The sequence below is a fragment of the Anas acuta genome, chromosome 2 (genome assembly GCF_963932015.1).
Source record: "Anas acuta chromosome 2, bAnaAcu1.1, whole genome shotgun sequence".
Classification (NCBI taxonomy): domain Eukaryota; kingdom Metazoa; phylum Chordata; class Aves; order Anseriformes; family Anatidae; genus Anas; species Anas acuta.
The window spans coordinates 72,580,082-72,602,488 of record NC_088980.1 but is presented as its reverse complement, the minus strand read 5'-3'; the positions used below and the strand labels follow the sequence as shown (position 1 = coordinate 72,602,488).

Genomic DNA, 22,407 nt, shown 5'->3' with positions numbered 1-22,407 from the left:
CTGAAAGTTATTTGAAATCATTATTTCAATAAATATTTTCAGATATATTCATTTCCCTTTATTTTGCATCTTTAGATGAAAAATCACTGGCACAATTATTTTTGCAAGATGCAAAGGAAAAGTAAACTAAATTTAACGTCTTTTAAAATGATGTTTCAATTATTAGCAGCATAATTTATAACTAACTCCAGCCCTTTTATGTCACCTTGCATATTTCCATACTTTTCACATAAGAAAATATAAATGCATACTGTGTTCAAGAGTTTACATGAAATCATCTGGAGGGGAAAGTGAGGAAAGGAAGAATTTGATGCATCTGTTTGATGTTTCTGTGGAAGAGAGGACTCCCTACAGCATCTTACACTTGCTGGTGCCATGCTCTTTTTGTGCCTCTTCAGCTTTTCTGTTGGTGGTTGCAATCTCCTTCTCTTTATCTCTCCATGAGCTCTAAAAAAGAGGGTAGAAGAGTGTTCTGTCCTGTGTACTCCCTGACCTTTCTTCCTGGCTGTCTTCTGTGAGGTTTGTAGTGGTAATATTTTATTTCTAATGTGTTAGCCCCAGAACCAGAGGAGCTGAGCCATCACACTGGTGTCCTGGCTTGTGCTCCCTCCCCACTCTCCTGATTCCTTCTGTTTCTTCCTACAGGAGATGTATGCACCCAGAAATGCATAGGTCAGCAGGTGTGCTGGCAGGTATCATTCCGCAGATTAGAAAGATGAAACTAAATTGAAATATGTGAGGAAGAGAGATTAAACACTTGATCCAGTATTTTTTCTTCAGAAAGCGAACACGTTTGTATTATGGGATCTTTAGTGCTAACTGGAGATTTCCTGCAGCACAAGACTATAAGTAATATGAATTTCAAAATATTACAGCTTAAGAAATAGTTTAAATCAGATTTTCTTGATAAAATTTCAATATTAGTGTTGGTAAGTTTAAAAATAGTGCTAAGATTTTTTTTATTATTATTATTTTTATTTATTTTTTTTCCTGTGAAAATAAAGAAAAGACCTTTGGGAAAGAAGTTGGTGTCTAAGATTGGGGTACTGGAAGAAAAGATTCCTCATTCTCCTACAGACGTCTTACATTACTTGTGCAAGTTGATCGATGTCATGGGGAACTAGGGATTGGTGGCCACGTGGAATCCACAAGAGGAGGACTGCTTCACCCGCTAGCATGGGTTTCAATGTCTGTGTTGGCTGGGAGCAGTCCTTGGGCAGCAGGGGCAGGGGGTACGCTGGGGGGTGGATTATGATACCCTCGCACTTGTGGAACAACATTCATCCCAATGATGGTCAATGCTTCGTCTCAGGCTCTTCCTGCCACTTTGTGCCTGCCTTTACCGCCTGGGGGTTGGCAAGGGCCTCTGACCCCTATCCCTGCTGTTGCCTGATGGTCTCCTGACCTGAAGGTGCTGCAGGGCTGTAAATTCATTAGCAGTTCATCTGTGCCTCTCCCATCGGGAGAAGCAGAGTGGGTAGATGTGTTTGAGACCTCATTTCACCCGACCTGTATTTTCAAGTACGTTTTATCCTGTGACACTTAGCACACCTTGTTTTTCTACTTGTGGGACAGAGATAACAGCTATTTTCATTCAGAGAACATTAATCTTCAAAACTATTTTTAATGTATTTCCACCCATGCAGTGCAGGGGCTGTCTCCTAGCCACGTGTAAGGAGTGGGCATATGCAACATGGCAGGGGTCTTCGTGTAGTCTCTCCCATTGCCACTTACTGCAGTGGGTAGGCAGAAACATAGTAAATGGTGGTGGGCACTTAAAATCAAGTGCTTACTGACCACTTTTTCAAAGCAGATGTTTCTTATTTCACTTTTCAGTCATGAAGAGCTTTACATCCTTCAAGAAAAAGAACTGAGTTTAACACGGTGACATCCCTAACATACAGGGTCTGAAATGACTGTTTAAACTTAATTTTTCTAAGATGTTATCTCATGTCTTGTAAACGAGGCTTGCTGTAAATTTTAGATGCTTGTTTGTGCTGCTTTTATAGGAATAATTCTAGCACATTTGATTTGTGCTAGAATTGTAATTATTAATAACTCTGTTGAATGGCTGGTGTTAGCACTGCATTGCTTACTGATACTGATACCTTTGGGGAATGTTAAGTAATCAGCTGCTATCCTGTACTTTGGAAAATAGAAGTTTCTTATACATGTCTTTTTTCAACTGCATTTTCTTCAGTGGAAATTTCCAGATTCTATACTAAAAATAAAAAAATAAAAAAAGATCAAAAGACTACTCAAAGAAGTTTAATTTCATACTGAGCATGAAACATATTTGGACTTGCAAATGAAAAAAAGGAGAGTAATACTAATATGGACTTAGGCACAAACTTTAGTCAATCCTTTACTACAGCAGACCAGTGGAGAACACATTAGAAAAAAATTAAATCACTGTTGAAATATTCATGGTTCACCCTGAATATGAATATATTTTTAGTAAACTACCATCTCCCACAGTTTCTTGAAATCTGACGTAGTTTTTGTTTGTTTGTTTTTGTCTGGCAGCAGCTAAAGAGGCAGTAAGTTTGATTTGGCAAGTTGTTTGGAAAAGGAGTGGAGAAGTGCCCTGTAACCACTGAACAGTAAGTGCCTGTTTTACCTGCTATTTTAGCTGCAGAAGTAAGTAGGATACACAGATAGATTGGTATGAAACTTTTATAATACTGAGAAGCATATAAAATGATGCTGTTGTTTCATTCGCTGCTATTTGTACACACATAAGTCTAATTATTTTGAAACTGAAATATTTTTAAAAAGGCTAAGAGATCTTTATTTAGGGATCAGGTCATAAACATGCAGTCATAAACAGTATTGAGGTGCACAGAGTAAATTATTGAAAACTAAAATTGAGGATTACATTAAGTGGCATTCTGTTAAATTGATTTGGATACTAAGTGGTTTTAAATATTCAATATAAAAAGTTGCTAAAATTAGAGGAAGCAGTTTGGATGTGTACATACAACTCTGCCCATGGAAACTAGGAACTAATTGAATAAATATATGCCTGTCAGCTGCACTTGCATGCTATTAAAATGCCACTCTGTTTTGTACTTTGTACTCTAAATGACTTTATTTACAGCTTTATTTGCAGCATGTTTTTCTGTTAATTTAAATGCTTTTTTTTTTTTTTTTTTTTTTCTCATCATGCCAGATTAAAATTCCTTTTTCAAAATGCAGGTGTTAACTGCTTTGTGTTTTTCTCCAAGAGAAAATATCACTGCAGAAGAAAGCAATATATAATAACAAATCTTACAGGGTAGATTTAAAAACGGGATGTGAGCAATTAAACTGGAACACTAATATGAGAGTAGCTTTGACTCAGAAAGGTTTAGAAATATTTGCAATGGTATTAAGCACTTAAGCTGTTTTTGAGCACAATCATAAGAAAAATCTTTAAACTCTGCAACAAGAAATCTGTATTTTTAAAACTGTATTTTTAAAACCCTCACTACATCAGTAAATTAATGAATTGGTGAAAGAGTGAATTTTTGCTTTTTTTTAGAATTGGAAGTATGAAAGCAGCTGAGACAGAAGCTCATAATATTAGGCTGTAGGAGTTACATTAGCTTAGGAATTATGGACATTGCTTTAATATGTTTTAATGCCCAATTGTTAATAAGTAAGCACAAGTAAGGCAAATACAGTAAGATCTCCTTGACTGTGGGACAGGATGTTCTCTGCAGCTTTTTGAACACAATCTTGGGACATTTAGAGGATCAAACAGCAGGCTTGGGAAGTGTTGCATTTTAGTGTAGTGTGTCTTTATTTTGTTTCTTTTTTGGGGGGGGGAGGGGTGGGAGAGTAGAAGGTTGTAACCAGGATGCAGATTGGAATGAGATAAGCCAATCTGTTTGCTCATTGCTACCAGATGCACACCTCCCAGCTGTCTTCCCCTCTCCTTTGAGACACCATGTCTAATGCTTATTCATACCCTCGGATAGCCAGTTCAGCACAGTAACCAGAGAAAGACTAACTCAGCCAAAAAGCTGAAGGTTTTTTTTTTTGTTCCTTAAATGGGCTAGATTGAAACAAGATGTCAGGGAATGAGAAGAAAACCAGAGGAAGTGGACTGCATATTTCAATAACTGCACTGTTGGAGGAAATCATTTGTCTTGTCTACCCACAACCTTCCTCCATCTCTCCAACTTAGAATCAATACCTGTGTCTCTGAGGTACTGCACATCTCCTGCCCACCACCTCCTTGGGCTTTGGGTGGAAGTTAACTTGAACTGCTGAATAATGAATACTGCAGTAATAGAAAGCAAGGAAGGAACAGAGGAAGAGTGGGAAATGATACATCACACAAATTGCAAGGGTTATAGGCTGATAATGGACCATGAGATTTTTGGAATAAATATTACATATTTTATGAATGACTGTAATAATATTGGCCATCTTCTGTGGCTGGTAGCTGTACTGCTTGAGAAATTACCTGAAAACAAGTTGCCATGTGGATATAGTTGCATTAAAGTATTAGAAATCTATGCAATCTGGTGTGTGGTAGACAGAAGCTGTTGAACTGTAAGAACAATAGAAGTGAAAATGAAGCTTTTAATACAATATTGGAAAGAAAGATAAAGAAGATACGACTTCTAAACCCTTTGGCTGAATTTTAGGGGCAGTAAGATAGCCAATGACCTTATAGTCAGAAATAGAGATTCTGATTTTAGGTTACCAGTACAAATCCCGTCTAGTCCAGCAGGATCATAAGAGTTGCTGCCTAATAATTTTTCTACATATTTGACAGGAATTATTATCTTGTTACACATTTTAACAGAAGAAATGGGAGGGAGTCCCTGTATTATGGGTATTTTCTCATGTATTTTTAGAAAAAAAAAATTCAGAACAGAACCACAACACATTTGAGTGAGCTTGTGTCAAAGATAAAGCAAGATTAACTTGACATTGGCCATTCAGGGCATTGTCTATGAGAAGGTTCATGGTTTCTGGGAGTGTTAAATCACTGAGAAAAAAAAAAAAAAGAGAAGATGAATGTTCGTTCTGATCGTTTGTATATTTGTGCAAAGTGGGACTATATTGACACCACTAGTACACAGTTGTCAGTGCTTATTTAAGAAATACTGATAAATGAACTGTTGTGATTGTGTGTAGTTGGTGGTTGATATTAGTCTGGTACAAACATTTTTGTCACACGAGATTTTGTATTTGTGTGTAGAAATAGATAGAGGTACAACTGTCTCATAAAATGTTTGCTTGCCATCATTTATTTTGGTGCATATCAAAGGATTGATGCCTTCTGGGCTGTCTTAATGCTACTGTATGTAATCAGCTCCTCAGGAGTGCCATTTCCTATCTCCCTGGTGAAAATGCAGTAAAAAATAAAAAAAAAAGTGTGGTCTGTGGTGCATGTTACCTTCATTATACTATTTTTAAAGCAACAATAGTAGATGAGATGGAGCTGCATATGTCTACAACTTTCCTATTCTAAATTATTGGATCTGACCATGCCTATGAAGTGTTTTTGTTTTTTTTATATCTTTGTTATCAGTAGAAGATATCTATCCAGTAGCAAGTGGCTTTTAGAAACACAGAAATCTAGATATTTCCCTTTGTTTAGAAGAATTACTTGTTTATAATAAGAGTATATAACCCAATTATATAAAAAAAAATGTATGATTCTGAATAATTACAGTCCAAATAAAAATAGTGAAGGGTAAGGGATGAAAAGAGAAAAAAATATATATATATATTTTTTTTCTGTACAGCCTTTTTTTTTGGGGGGGAGGGGGGAGGGGTGCAAAATATACAGTTAACAGAAGTGGATTAGTTTTCCCTCACATGTGTATGACAAAAAATGCAAAAGGCACACCAAAAACAAATAAGATGTATGCTATAAGTAAGTACATCTGGACAGTGTTGTGGACTTAACATTGCTGAGATGGATCAGTGCTTTACATCTGCATGTTTATCTAATACCTAAAGTAAATGAATTTCTGCTTTTGGTAGAATATGCAGATTGCATATTTGAGTGGTTTACTATCCATACATATCTTTAGTTCCTGTTATATGTAGTATATGTCCATCCTTTAATAACCAAGAAATTTAAAATAGGAAATTTACCTAGCAAATGCCCTTGTTCATGCATTAAAACTCTTGTATCCTCACAGCAGGACAGATTTCTCAGGCATTTGTTCAATACATGTACCTGCAAAAAAAAAAAAAAAACAGAATCAAACTTTGTCATTTAATAATACATTGGTCTGTTCTTGACCTTTTTGTCAGAGGAAGATGTCACTGATTGGCAACATTAATGATATAGTGCAGATATATTTAAATGAGGTTTGAGAAAATGAGCTTACGTGCATATCAGCATAGTTCTGAGCACAGTACGGGCATCCATTTCTGGTTTCTTGGATATGTTGTGCAGCCCAAACTGAGTGCTTTGCTGTCAGAGCTGGAGAGCTGCTGTTTACAAGAAGTAACTGCTCTTGTATGTATTCTCCATTTACAGACTGAAAAACTCCTGAAAATATAAGCATCGAGGAAGCAGCTAAGTTAGAAACATCTTGAGTTCCTATTCACATTTTTCCTTTTTTCTCTTCTTTACACCCTATTCAACTCTTTATTGCACGTTTGTATAGTAAATAGAAATTTAGATTTTTGAAAGGTAAGATCTCAAAGATAACCAAGCAACATACCTTTTATTAGGTGAAAGCTTGGATTCTGTACTGACAAACACAATTAACTTATGAAAACAGTTGTAGGAGTTAACTACAGTTAAATGAATAATTCTCATTTAAATCCTTTTCACAGGTGCTATCCAAAAGCAATGTTTAAAGTGTAATCTAATTCTGAACTCTGATTTCTTACAGAATCTTCATATTTATTGTCATTAGCTATGCACTAAGCACCGAATGTGTCATTCTTTACTGGATACTTACATTGGAATGTGTATATGTATATGTATATTTTCATGTGTCTGTTTACCTTTCATTGCATCAGAAATCTTTGTTATTGCAATAATCACATAAGAGCCCTTCACCATCCTGCAAAGGGCACACACAAGTGTTAAACACAAGTTAGTGTTGCTTAAATCTAGCATAAGTGTCTCTTACAGAGTCTGCTGAGTCTCAAGAAATGTATAATTTCAGAAATCTCTGCACATCACAATCCGGATTTTAAAAAGGAAACTAATATTCATATTTTAAAATTACAGTAAAATGCATGATGATGTTTAGGGAAAAAAAAAAAAAAGGTTTTGTTCTAACACTTTGAGAGAGTACCCAAAAATATTTCACTGTTGTTTCTCCAGGCTAAGGTGAAGTGTGGGATGGAGCATCGTTGCTATACTAGCTCCTATTCCATCAGTCATTGCTTGGGTGTTATAGATGCTCATGGCAAGCCTGTGTTCTTCAGTCTCATGTTTGATCAGTTACTTCAGCCTGTTGTACAAACGATATCTCTATCAAGATAAAATAGGCCTGAAGCTGCCTTAAAACTCTTCCATCTGCATCAGACAAAGATCACGAACTTTTATTAGGTTTTTAAGCTCTAATCATGGTGAGTTATTTTCTTTATAGTATAAACACAAAGCACTTGATTGACTGGCTAGAGATAATATAATAAATACATTTTTTGTTTGTTTGTTTGTTTGACTGTTTTCATAGTAGATATTCCAGGCCTCATTAACATTTTTTGTAAGCTGTTATCCTTCTAAAGTTATCTTTTTCATTGTTGTATTCCTCATTAAATAATGTTATTTTTCTAATTCTGTTGAATGAGTCCTTTCATAAGTGGGATATAGTTTATTACAACTTGTTCTCCTCCACCCACAGAGAGTTTACATGTTGCATTTAGGGACCTCAGTCTACCCCTTTTCACCACTTGCTTGAACAGGGTACTCTGGATATAGCGTAGTTGTAAGCAATGTTACTATAAGGCTCAAAATGAGACTGAGATTTTTTTGGGACACTGATCTTTCCTGTAAAATGCACTGCTTCTTGAAATGAGAAGGTAATGTTTCTGGGTGTTCAGCTCTGACTGTGGTGCTCTTTTAATGATGCCAGATGATTATTAAATCAGGGAATCATGCTAAACTCTTATCCTGCTCACTTACAGAAACAAAGCTGAGCTCCAGAAAGTATGTAAGTTGTAGGTTGAGTATGTAAGTTATGTACAGAAAGCATGTAAGTTGTGGTTTGCACTGGGTGCAAAGAATCCAATATAAAACTTTTTCTGCTTTAAACTTAAAACTGTTAAGCATACTGTGAGTGATTTCTGGAAGACCTTCAACTCATACTAGAAAACCTAGAGTTACATGCGATGTCTCTTATTTGTGACCAATATGAAAGTGAGCTTAGAGTGTTTCACTTGCTGTTAGACTATTATTCATGTGTTAATGGAAGAAAAACATGTTTTGAAACTGAATGTTACGTTCTTAAATTTTCCTGGTGCTTTTCAATATGTAATGTTATTTGTCTATGGTATCTGTTCTCCAGGTCCCCCACTGAAATGCCAGTGACCTGATCTTTAAAAAGTTCAGTTTTAAGCTGAGTTCTAAGCAAACAATTAATCCCATTAATGTCAATGAGCTTTTCATTAACAGGCTTAAAGTTAAGTAGGTCTTTTTTTGTTTGCACAATCAGAACCTAAGACGTGATTCTGCTGATTAACCTTGTTTCTCCTCCCCATTCTGTTCCTGAGGATTTGTTGGTGTTATGACTGACATTAAATCTCAACTTACCTACCTGCTTATCTGTTCCTGGAAAGTTGGTTGGACAAGAATGGAAGCTAAAATTTTCAAAAGAATATAGTGAAGTTGCATACAGAAAGCCTATGGCAATTCAGTAGGATTAATATATTTGGAGATTTAAAGCTTATTGGAAATGAGTACATGAAAATTGTCTGCTGTATAAAACCTGAATTTATCTTAAGACTAGTAGGGTTTTCATAATGTATTTAACTTCAGTTAAATCATGCACAGTACTTCAGTCATTTCTATATATCTTTTCAAAATTCATGCTGAGATATTTTTCTTTTAATTCTTCTATTTGGATTTCACCTGAAATTTAGTACAGCGTTTCTTTCTGGATTTTCAATACAACAAGTCAGAAAACTTAAGAAAATGTTTTATTGGGATATTCTGGAAATTTTCAGTATCTGCCATGACTACACTATATTGACTAAACTACTATACAGAAGTTGTTTCTTATAAAATACAAATGACTGGATTTTCTTATTGCTCCATGATAGAAAATTTAGTTATCTGGGCTTGGGGAATCATCCAACATAAGAAAAATAAGGCAGTCAGCAAAAATCCGTTCTGCTAGTCAACCTTCACCCTAGAGTGAAAAGTTGAAGTATTTGATGCTTATGTTCATTTCTACTACAAAGTGGCAGTAAAAATACTTACTGCTACAAATGTAACTCTAAATTCTTTCAAAGAAAAAAAATAATAAATCTGACTTGTGGGTTTGCATTTGCTCATCTGGTGAGACAGCCTTCTGGAAAACATTCGGTGTTTTTCTGATTATTAGAGATTATTTTCTTGCCAAGATAACAAAAGTAGGTAACAAAAATATTTCTGTATTTGAAACAGTAATTGTACATAGAAAGTTCCAAATTACAGTTATTTATTTATTTATTTATTACTTTTAGGCAGACATTTATGTACTCAGCATATGCACTTTTATCTGTATCCCCTTCTTTCATCCATCAGGGCAAAGCTGCCTTTGCAATTTATGTGATTGTTTTGTATATTGATTCTGACTTTTGAATACTTTGCAAAATGAGTTGCTGAGTTATAATGTTTGTATTTAACAGATAATTATTTTACTATAGATATCTGTGAGAAAGCTGTGACATGCCAATTGTGGAATTCAGTATTTATAAGTAAGTCTGAAATGGAACTGAATACATTTAATGATGGAGGTGATAAATCGAGAAACATGATGGTTTAATACTGGCTGAGCTGGAAGAGTGAGAAAAGAAGACGGGAAGATAAGAATAATAACAATAAAAGAAATGCGCATTATGTACTTTTTAAGACAGTAGGGAAAGCTGCTCATAATGAAAGGATCAGTTCTACCAGAGAACAATCTAGTTATACGGTGTAAAAGGAAAACATTTTTAGGAAGATGGGAAGAAATCAACATACTTGCAGTAATGCTTTGTGGCTGAAAGTGATTATAGGATGGTTTGTAGAAGTAATGTCACGGGAGAAATCAGTGACAAAAAGACATCTCAGTTACAGTGTGATGTGAAAAGACATGTTTTTAAATACAGACTCTAAATTTAGACTTGACATACATGGATATCCCCCTAGCTTTTCTTTCTCTTTACTTTATTACTATATCTGCACAAGAAAATCCCAGAATTGCCAATGACTGCTTAACAGAGCTTTCTTTTGAAATTACTTCTTTTCTACAGTGTTGTTTTTTCTGTCTGATAGAATCATAGAATCACAGAATTATATTATATTATATTCCTGATCTGGAAGGGACCAACAAAGATCATCAAGTCCAACTCCTGGCTCCACTCAGAATCACCAAAAAATTAAACCCTACGTCTGAGAGCATTGTTCAAACACTTCTTGAACTTCAGTAGGTTTGGTGCCATGGCCACTGCTCTGGGGAATCTGTTCCAGTGCCCCACCACTCTCTTGATGAAGAGCCTTTCCCTAAGAGCCAGCCTGAATCTCCTCTGTTCCAGCTCCTCGGGTCCTGTCGCTGTCCCCAGAGAGCAGAGCTCAGCGCCTGCCCCTCCGCTGCCCTCATGGCAGGCCGCTATGAGACCTACCCTCAGCTTGCTCTGCTCTGGGCTGAACAAACCAAGGGACCTCGGCTGCTCCTCATACATCTTCCCCTCTAGACCCTTCACCATCTCTGTAGCCCTGCTTTGGATGCTCTGTAATAGTGTCAGGTCCTTTTTATACTGTCTCACCTGAAACTGTGCAAAGTGCTCGAGGTGAGGCCACACCAGAGCAGAGTGGGACAATCCCTTCCCTCAAATGGCTAGTTGTGCTGTGCTGATGCACCCCAGGGCACGGCTGGCTATTTTGGCAGCGAGGGCACACTACTGGCTCATGTTCAACTTGTTGTCAGCCAGAACCCCCAGATCCCTTTCTGCAGGGCTGCTCTTTGCTCTCTTGTCCCTCAATGCTTTACTTCTGAGGAGGATTTTCTTTTATTTGTTCTTTTTTGACTTCCATAATTCTTCATTATTATTATAATTTATTTGAATTGCACTCAAGTTCAGTATTTCTGATAGTGTTTCCTAGATAGTCTCAATTTTAGAAAGCAGAATGAAGATGGTTACCTAGGCAGTGTGGACCTTGCAAGGTGTTACTCTCCAAAAGGGCCCCATACTCTTCTTGAATAGTGTGTAGAGTTCAGCTGCCTTCCTCTCTGTGGGATCCAGCCATCCCTTGTGGCTCTGTCTGTAACTTCTTATATTGTTATCATTTCATGTGCCCAGCTAGTTTTGCCATATCCAGTGGTCTCTGGTCTTCTGTTCAGCTAGCTTAACCCCAGGCCAGTACATGTTCCTCTTTTCCACAAGCTTTCCTGCAGCTAAGCAGTCATGTCCAACCCAGAAGCTGACCCTGATCTGAGCCACAGGTTAGATCAGGTGATGCCCAAAGGTTCTTCCTGACTTCAGTTTTGTTTGATTATACATGTGATGTCAGGATATTGTAAGATTGGTAAAGACTTCATGGCACTTTCAATGAAGCCAGTAGCGATTTGCTCTGGTTTTGTGTGGTACTCAAAAAATCAAACTTTAAATAGAATTCAGGTTACTATTTCTTCTTTGCAGGGAACAAGAAGGATGATCTTGGCATTTTTGATTATTTTGCCAGTAACTGGGCCATGTAGATGGTGTTATCTGTCAAAAGTTGGGCAACCTCTTAATGCTGGTTTCTCCAAATCTTTATTATTTATACAAAATAGCAAGATATACTGAAAATTGAAATATTTTGTCAGCCACTCATAAATTCTTCCTTTCATGTATTGCTGTAATTAAGGGGTTCTTTATATATTTACTGTAGGCTTCTGTGCCTTATAATGTTTATAACTTAAAATACACTAATATAGGTAAAAAAAATCAAAAGTACACAAGATACTCTCTTGTGTAACCAAAGAATGCAGCTGATGCTGAGTGCTACTGAACTTAAAGTGAAAGTTTGTCTCTGTTAACTTAATGGGAATTTTGCAGTTTGCCTAGGGGAAATCCGAGTTTTGTCATTTGAGTCCAGCATAAGAAAAATGGGCTAAGTTGGTCATAACTGTGATGAACAGTTGGAAATACAAGTTCAGCATAATTACTAACCAAGGAAAAAATCTGCAAGTAGCATGCATTAAATGAAGAGCATATTGGGAATTTTCAGTCAGGAAGTTATTTAATTGCAACATTTCATTTTGTGAAAGCAAAATTGCTTATAGAAGGTTACATACAACTGTTTATATGAAGGCTCAAGTTTAGTTACTTATGCCATTTAAATGTTTTTATAAGAAAATGACCTTTGCTTTGAAAGTTAGTTGATTGTAAATATACAAACAATATTCAATTTAAACAAACTATTTTGTGTCTGTTAAATAGAAGTGGCTCATTTGCCTTGACTCAGTTTTATTTTCCTTCATTATTTCAATAATGTTGCTAAATTTAAAAAATGGAACAAAAGTTCTGTTTTTCTTCCTGTCTTGTTATTTACCAAAAATATGTAGATTATTTCAGAAACAGTGGTGGCAATTTATGTTTTGATTTAAAAGGGAAAAATCAGCCAGTAAAAATATATTTTAGTTATTTTTTCTATTAAAATATATCACATTTTAGGCATGCTTTCTCACAGAACACTCACCCCTCTTGGCATACTGGAAAAGGAATATTTTCAAACTTCAAGCATATGCAGTAAGATTTATTTAGAAGGATAGGTCATTTAATATTTTTCTCTAAGACACTGAGGTACGGGTTTAAGTAACCAGTAACATATTTATCACTATTATAATCTAAGAAACATAAATACATTGCATTTGAAATACTCTAACATTTTGATAACAAAATTATAATGAATTATTTACATGATTTTAAGAATTTCAAGCACAGAATGCCGAAGTAGTAGCAAAGGATGGGAGGTAAATGTCTTCAATTCTTTCTTCAGCTTTTGCTGTCTACATTGGACCACCTTTCCCTTTTTTTTTTTTTTTTTTGTTTGTTTTTGTTTGTTTGTTTGTTTTTTGCTTATTTTACCATTCATTTGGGATGTTATACTTCCCAGAGAAGCTCCCGCTATTCATTTTTGAGAAATCATTTGTTAGTACAAATTATGTACTGTGGACTATGCACAAGAAGTCAGTTGCAAGTTTTTCCTGTGGGTAATTGCTCATCAGAGTCTCGTGTATGTGCTTTCCTCCCTGACTGGTTGATCTGACCTTTATAAATGGGAGGAATGACTCAATAAATCAATGACATCTTTATTTTCTTATCAAGTTCTTTGGGAAGGGAAACAGAAAATAAGAAAAGGCTCTTCTGCTTTTGGAGCATAAAAGTATCTTTGTTCTGTCTTACATATCTGTACTGTCCTTGGCTAGAAATATGGAATCTAGATATAAATGTAGGTGGAATCCTCTCTGGTTGAGGCAAAGAGAAAGGCGTGAGTCAGAGTCAGATACATGATTCATCTTTCTTTGTTTAACAGTTGTTCCTTTCACAGCAGGTAATGGCTAGCATGACTTTGTCTGCAATTATAGCTTATAGAAACAGTGGCTGGATTTTATCTGACTAATTGTGTTGTTACTGTGTTGCAGTTTTCCAGTTGCTCTCTGTATATAGTTGGAAACAAAATTTCTACAGTCTTTGATTGTGGCAGAGCACTGTTATCTTGAAGTTTCTGAGTGCCTGCTTATTATATATATAAAAGTGTTGTATGACAACTGAGGACAGGCTTTGAATCTCTTAATCATGTTTTAATGTCAAATTTCCACTAACTATTCATCATAGTTAATAATTGCCTGTCTATATGCAATACTGTTTGCAAGCTAAGTTCTGTTCCTGTTTTGTTTGCAAAGTTTGCATATATTCCTTTGTTCAGGAAAGATGATACATGTATGTTTCTCTACCCATTTTTACTCTTTCATAAAAAGCATTTGCTCAACAGGGTAACAAATCCATTGGTTTGTACTGTATAATGTTTTCCTGTGCCCAGTCATACAAAATGCCTTTTAATAACCCTTTTCAGTGTATTTTCAAAAATGAATGAATCTTTAAAATCATTCTACAGCTACCACTCACTGTAGCTATTAATTGTTAAAGGCAACATAGAGATCAGCTCATCTTGTGCATCATCTAATCAAAATGTCAATTGGACACACTTTAAAAAATCCTGTTATGATAATAAAACTTGAATCCCATGCTGGTTCTAATGGATTTCTTGCGCTGTTATGGATTGTTGGGTGGTTTATAAGTAAAAATGAATTTTGATTGTGGCAGAGTAAAAATGAAAGGACTATACACTAAACCCTTTTGTGTTCATTTGTGTAGTGTTTCTTGTTCTTGTTTTCTTGTTAAAAGAGATACAGTTCCTCTTCAAAAAGCATTTTTGTGTGTATGTATCACATTGGGCCTTATGGAACCTAGAATCCTTTTTTGGGGCCATGTGGAAGCCGTTTCCCTTGCCATATAATGGGACTGGATTAGTTGCCCAGTTATAATATGCCATAGTTTTACTCTTTATAATCAGTGCCTCAGTTGATGCTATCCATTCAGGAATTAACTGAAGCTTGTATTTGGTGTTTAGCTACACACAGTATGAGAAGAGTGTACTTTGATCACAAGTATGTATTGCTGTCTATAAAACTGGAACTAAAGCTGCTATTTTAATGCCTTGGTATAAGACAGTCTTGAATTATTATTATTATTTTAATAAAGTGTCATCCCAATTATTATTCAGGAATTTCTAATGCTATAAGCAACATTAAAACCTTTTTAATAGCTCTTTTGACTGTACATCTCCTAAGACTGTTTCTCCTTTCCATATTCTCGATTCATCCTCATGCTGTTGTTAGGTAGCACAAGTGGGGTTTTGTCCTCTGGGGAAGCCCATCTATGTATAACATGATTAATGCAGTTTAACAGAGGTGTTAGTAGGAAGTAGCTCTGCACGGAGTTGCTTGTGCTAGCTCAGCATTTTTGTTCTGTTTTAATTATTGTTAGGCTGTTAGGCTTTACTTCCCACTTTTTGCATAACAAAATCAGAATTCTAGTTCACATACTTCTTTCTGTAAGGAATGTGTGGTGATTTCTATGAATAACCACAAAAGCTTTTATTCATACCACGCCTATTCTGCTTTATGACCCAGATAGATAAAATTATGCCACCTGTTCTAGCCAGTGAGGTAACTTTATTAAGGCCTGTTAAGCTAACAGGGAGTATGGACTCTGAACTAATTTAAAACTGGGAGTGAAAGCCAAGGAAAAATGAAGACAATATTTAATTTAAAACTCAGTTTGAAACAGTGATGGCTAATAGTTAGGGCTGCAGCCAGAATTTTAAATCAATGTTTCGAATTTCTTTATTCCATCTTCACAAAACAGTCAGAACTTTAAAGGAAAACTGGAAATGTCAGTGTGTTAACGCTGGATGAGAAGTTTTCTCTGGCCTGTATCATTTTCCTTTTTAGTCTCAATATGTAGTTAGTATGACAAAGTACATTTACAAAGGAAAAGATCAGACCAATCAGTTGTGCTAGAAATAAAGACGAGTCCATACTTGTACTGTATATGTCCTAGGTATGAACTGTCTAAAATCAAACATATGATGGAAATAAGAACAAAACCACAACCTGTTTCAGTTAGACCTCTGAAATCTAAATTATTTCAAATCTAAGATCCTATTTATTGAATATTAATAGTATATTGGTTCCCTTGATTTGGAAACTACTAAGATATTACAGAGTCAATAAATCAAGAAATTTTAATAAGAAGAATCTAGTAATAAGACTAATGAAGTAGGTAGTAAAAGAAGGTAAAAGGAATATTGGGGACTATATTGGGGAATACCTACCTTGAATGGAGGAAGAAATGGAGAGAGAAATATAGATATTCTTAGATTTTAAATGTTGCCTGGATTACGAGAATTTAGAAGAAATCTGTGATATAAACTGGAAATTTAATTGAGGCTTCTGACATTGTCTCTGGGGGTGTCTGAGCAAGCAGGAAGAACGGAGTCTCATACATAGGAATTGTTTGATGGGTGTCCGTCAGTCAGAATGCTATTTAAAAATTCATCACACATCACCATCTGGGATACTTTGATGAATTTAAAATATTTTAATGCTAACTCTGAAACAAAATAATACTACTGGTAACTTTAAAAAATCAAGAGTAAGAGTAATTTATTAATTCCTGGTATTAAGCAATTAATCAATTAATCCCAGGATACAGCTGTTGTTTTGTTATTGTTTTGTTTTACAGCTTTTAGTATGACTGTTCCTTTTCTTTTGAGGGGTAGGAGGTAAGGAGGGAGAAAAAACAAAAAAGGAGGGCATTTCTTTTCCTTTCCTTGGCTTTTATTTGGCCACTGATAGCAAGAGTGTTGTACTCATCTAAATAATTAATTTTGCCTAATGTGTTTCTCTGGTTTTAAATTGAACCTAAGAATCTCACAATTTATTACTCACACCACATAACAACCTGCAATCATTAAGCTTATGGAGTTGTCCTTATATTGCTATATTATTTTATATTGTTACATTGCTTTATATTGCCTTTTTATTTTCTGAACAAAATGTCTCATCAATTGACTTGGTTTCTGAGGTGTGCAGGAGAATGTGGAAGTTAAAAAGCTTTTCTGGTACAAAAAGTAAAAGAGCATAGGGAAATAAATACTGAGTTTTGTCTCTTGACAGTCTTGGCATACCAATTCACTGATCCATATATTTGGTGTTGAATTTTATTTTTTGATTTGTATTTTCAGTTACTGTTTTCCTTAACTGACTTTCTGTTAAACTGTATAAACTGGATTTCTTAAATTCCACAGGAATCATACTGCTTGTTTTCTTTTTTTTTATATACAGTTTCAGGTCTGAGAGGAAAATCATCTCTGATAACTTCACATAGAAGCTTTCACAGCTGCAGCTGTTTCCACTTGAACTTTCCAATTTGCTTCTTTATCTTGATTTATTTTTCTAAGTGAAATTTTCAGTGGCTTTGTTTTATCTTACTCTTAAATTTCTTCTGTTACTTATTTTTTTATAATGTCTGATTGCTTGTCTTTCTTGGATCCTTTTTTTATTTTCTCACTTTTTTTTTTTTTTTTCCACACCTGTGGAAAACACACAATCCTGTTGTGGAAATCCCACAACAGGATTTCTGTTTCCTTACGTGAAAGAAAAAATACCTGTATTCCATGGTAGCTTTATTTTGCGTCTATTTCTATCAATTTTGCAAAAGGGATTTTATGTAAAATAATTTATTAAATGAAATAAAGTCAGTTATAGCTTAGCAGGTTTTGGCTTAGCACTCCTCAGTCATAGCTTAATCAAAACAATTCCCGAGTTTTGATTGTTAGAAGTGGTCTTTACCAAAAGACTGTGTAAGAGTGAAAAAGGTACAAGAAATTGCACCTTTGACACTGCACACCCATGAGCTAGTGCTGTTGGCTTAAAGAGATGAGGTTCTTCCCTGGTTCTTCATGAAACTGATACAATTTCAGGCTGATAAAGATTAGCTTTCAGAACCAATGTATCTTTGCACATAAATTTAACAATTATTTGGGAATTCAATATCTCATGCAGTTATCTCACAGATAAAAAGGAACGTCTGTATGCTATGACAGTGAAAAAGTAGTTCAGCTTCCCATTTCTAAAAGAAGTGACAATGTAGAGCTACAATGTCTAAACATTTGTAGTTATTGAAATTGCTATTAAACTACTTTAAGAACATTTTATTTTTTTTTCCAGGTTTTATGCTCATATATATAACTGCAACATAAATACAACAAAGGGTCAAGATAACAATGTGTAATAAAGTTTTAAAATACTCTCCGAAACAGTTTGGACACTAGTTCTGCCATACTAGCATGTGCAGAAGGCATTGTTCAATACAGTGTTATTTCTGCAGTGCTGAAGAATGTAACATTGGCAATACACTAAGCACAGGAAGTGCAGAAAGGAGGAAATATTTTCATGTCTGATTATTTATCCCTAAGTAATGATATTGAAGTTGGTCAGATTTTGATAACATTGGAATTTTCTGATTTGGTGGAAGTCTAGAGGGCGGAGTGTAGAACTGGAATTCAGAAAGCGAATTAGAAATGCAATTTATTGCAAGTTCTATAACTAATTGTAGCTCCATCGCAATTGGACTGAAAAGGGTTCCTGAGAGATTTAAAATAAAAGGTGTGCAGCTGCGTCGAATGTGCATCTGCAAAAATGAATCATTCATATGAATTCAAATATGTGGTCAATTTGGTTATAGGAGATGAGAGACACTGAGATTCAGGACAAGTCTCCGCTGTTAACGATGTCTCTCTTGTGGTGGTACATTTTGCATTGCTGTGCTTCTACTGGTTTCCTGGGAGTTCATTATAGAGGCTTGCTGCCACGCTAAGCAGTAACTACTCTGCTGTAATGATTTCCAGCATTACTGGTAGGACTTTCCCACCTCATCTTATTTAATTATTTATTTTAATTTTAACTTTCTCTGACAGTCTCTTGAGATACACAACTCATTTTCATCAGGGCTCCCAGGAGACAGCAATAACACAAGTCTACTCTGTAGCTGCCTGCATCATTATAACAAAACCCATAAAGCAGGACACTTCATTTGAAGCTGCAGGTGAGAGCACTGAGCAGTCAACATCTCAGTATATTAACGTAAGGCAACAATTAAAGGCATTTCATAAAGTTCAGTCCTACTTCAGTTGCTCACAGTTCAGGTTTGTCTGTTCTTTGCTTTTCTGTCTCTTTGTTTACCATTCTAGGTCTTTCCATCTGTACTTACTCCCTGTAGACTTTTGTTGTCTTCATGGAAGAGATGCTTCTTCTATTATTTTTTGTGGGGGCCAGGATTTAAAAAAAATGAATGTTTCCAGTAGACCTTTTGAAAACATGTGCTTAGTAAGTAAGAATGAGGACCTTTATACTGAGCATTAATTTGGATTTGGTTTTAAAATAGATTATAAGAGCAAAAACACTTCAAAGTTCTTCACTAAATATCCTTCCTTTTTTAATTGTCAAGCTCATCATGTGAAAACTATTCTCCTGACTTCACAGTATTGTTGAACCCTGGATTTCTAAGCATGATTATAACAGGAAATAGACTTCATTGTCATCTCTCTATCTCTGTCTTAAATTTATTTAGAAAATAAGCATAATAATAATTAAAAAAATAAAATGTGTTGGATTGTGTAACAGGTAATCTCTGAACTGAATTAAATTACATAGCGGTTCTGGCACAATGTAAATTCAATTTCTTCTACTTTATATTAATCCTAAGAAGAGCAGACACTTTTGAGATGAGGAAGCCCTTTGTATTTCTGTTATTTGTTGTAATTAATACATGAGCCAGGCCATGTAAATAACATGGTTTACAGAATCCATCATGGTATTTTTGAATTTGCTCTGTGGATGACTTCTGAGAGAGGTGAGAAACAAAGTTCTGTATAGTAAATCTTGATTTGTGGATATCTAATGCTTTTGTTTATATTTACTCTTTTATAAGATATGAGTTTTCCAACACCACCATCCCCACAATTTTTATAAAGGAAAGTTCAGTAGTAATGATTTCAAATAAATTTTAAATGTGCCATTCTTAGGAATCTCAATTCACCTTATATACAATTTTTTAACTTATTATGCACTGCTTATAGTCTTATGAACTGCTCCTAGACATTTCCCAAGATGGAAACATAGGGAAGAAAAATAATACTGGAATGGATAAAATTGCAGCCTTACCATTTTGTAAGGTACTGCTTATTTTTAATGCACCTCTGAAATATAACAATGACTTATCTATTTAAGTAGCTTATCTGTAAATATAGGAATTTTTAGGAGGCAATTGTATGCCTCAAGGCAAAACTGTTTCTAGTGGTTTCAAAATGGTTTCTAGCAAGAATAAGGAAAGAACGCAGAAGAGCAAGGAAACCAAGGAAGAAGATACGGTTAGAAACAAATATGGCTCAGAATGTCTGGTTTCTCTCCCTGGTATGACTTCATAGAACATTTAGCTCTGAAAAATTCCTGTTGCTTCACATTTGTACTTAAAGAAGGTAATAATGCATTGGGTCACATGAATCTGTACAGAGATTGGATGTGAGACTTCTAAGAGATCAGTGGTTTTGTAGAGTTTGAGGGGAGATTCCTTTGATATAGAAATAGAAAGCAGGGTAAAACGTAATGCTAAAAAAAATCCATTCTTCAGTGGAAAATACCATACAGAGTTTCTTTTTAAATTCCTCCCTGGACACAGGAGACTGGTGGTATTCCTTTACTTCAGCATAACACACTGTCCTAAACCGGATAACAGCAGTAGAAAGTATGTCCTTAATGGGTATTTCTGATGTACAACACACTCTTGAAATACTCTTCTGTTATTCTGATGAGAAACTTTCTTGCTTCTTCGTGTTTCTGTTCATGAATTTATTGTGTTTCTGTTCACTAATTTGTAATGTCTTTATGGTACCTAAACAAAATCAATGTTAGAAGGCAATTCTATTTTTTTTTAATATTTATTTGTATGTTTAGAGTCTCCTAATTGATCGATACTTGATATATTTATATATGTGATCAAAACATTTGTTCAGGATAACTCTGAGGTTAAAAAAATACTTTGTGCTATGTCAACTTCCATGTACATTTTCATATGTTACTGTTGTAGCATAAAAAGGTCATATTTTCCTTTTGAAGTTGAAAAAATATTGTCACTGGGAACGTAGATGTTTTTATAAATCTAAAAATCAGTATCTGAATTTTCTGTCTATATAGAATAACTTTGAGAAATTCTAGTATGATATTTGTTGGAGTTTAAGTAAAGAACAGGGGGGTGAAAATGCACATTTTGTCCCTGCTAGTATGCTCTCATACTGACTCAGAATCCTCAGAGCCCATTTTGGACACTTTTCTTTGAAAGCCGTCATAGCCTTGGTATTTTTCACCATGCTGGATCTCTGTGCAGTATAAGTAAGATCAAAAACTCATCTAAAATGAACTAGCAATTGATATGTGTCTAATGACACTGGCAGTGACTTCATTTTATTGCCAAACCAGATCAATGATTTGCAGTTAAGAGCCGATAGAACCATCATGGATCATCCAATTTTTACTATTTTAATAAAAACAATCAGAAAACATTTTTACAGAAAGGGATGAAAAGAAATTTTAGTTACAATGGGAGTCTTTGAGAGACTGGCTGGTACAGCTGTGAATATATTCTAAGGTCAAAAAGCTGAAAATTGCTGGTTTTAGTGATGAGTAAGTGGCTTTCTTTTCTTTCCCTATTAGATAGAAAATGGTCGGCTGTGGAGCTCTATTGTGAAGACCTCAGAAGAAATACCAATTTTTCCAGTCAGCTTTTCATAATGTAAATATAGTTTGAGCTTACCCCAGTGGGCAGCTAAATCATGAACAAGCAGAAAAAACCATTTTGGACTGTATTTCTGAACGAGGCTTCACCTTCCATCTCGGGAACTTATTAAAGGATTACAGCTGAAAAAGACAAGAGAAAGAAAACTTTGACCAGGAACCTTATCCTACAATGAGAATTACAAGTACATCTTGTATCTGCCCAGTCCTGTTTTGTCTCTGTTTTGTGCAGAGGTGTTATGGAGCTGCTCACCATGGCTCCATCAAGGTGACTAGAAATCAAACCAAACACATAGAAGGTGAAACGGAAGTGCATCATCGTCCCAAGCGTGGATGGGTATGGAATCAGTTCTTTGTTTTAGAAGAACACATGGGACCAGATCCTCAGTATGTAGGAAAGGTAAGGTTATTGCCTTTTTGTTTTTATTTTTCCATTCCTTGAAATGCTGAAATGTGGCACAGATAGAGGAAAACCAAGTATCTCCTTATACGTCACCTCCTTTTTAAGGTTAACATCACTCAGATTGCTTTATATATGCACAGTGAGCTTGCCTGTTCCCTATGTATACCTTCTCTGTTTACTATAAGCAGAAATATTAATAAAAGGAAACAGGATGAAGTTGTTAAAGTATAACAGCATTTCTTCTGAGTTCAACTGAACATGGAGTGAACGCAGCTGGTGCTCATATCAGATTCTGTAGAACCTCAAATACATAATGCTTAAGTATGTAAGCCCCAAAGGCTTTTCCAGGCTACTTTAGAGTAAGATTCAGTTTTACTTCAGGAAATATAATAAATACAGTCTAGGTTCAACAATGTATTCATTCCACATAAAGGGCAGGGTGGAAAA

The 22,407-nt window shown here is 35.2% G+C and overlaps 1 protein-coding gene across 8 annotated transcripts in view; it reads left to right on the top strand.

Moving 5' to 3' along the window:
* CDH18 (cadherin 18) overlaps positions 1-22,407 on the top strand; it is a 434,225-nt gene that overhangs the window by 220,051 nt on the left and 191,767 nt on the right. For 7 of the 8 annotated variants that reach the window (XM_068670852.1, XM_068670851.1, XM_068670845.1 and 4 more), the window contains 2 exons: positions 2,527-2,603; positions 21,477-21,957. In XM_068670852.1, the coding sequence (XP_068526953.1) occupies positions 21,730-21,957 (228 nt within the window). In that variant the 5' untranslated portion in view covers positions 2,527-2,603; positions 21,477-21,729. The remainder of the gene's footprint in view (positions 1-2,526; positions 2,604-21,476; positions 21,958-22,407) is intronic. The other variant, XM_068670850.1, reaches the window with a different exon arrangement.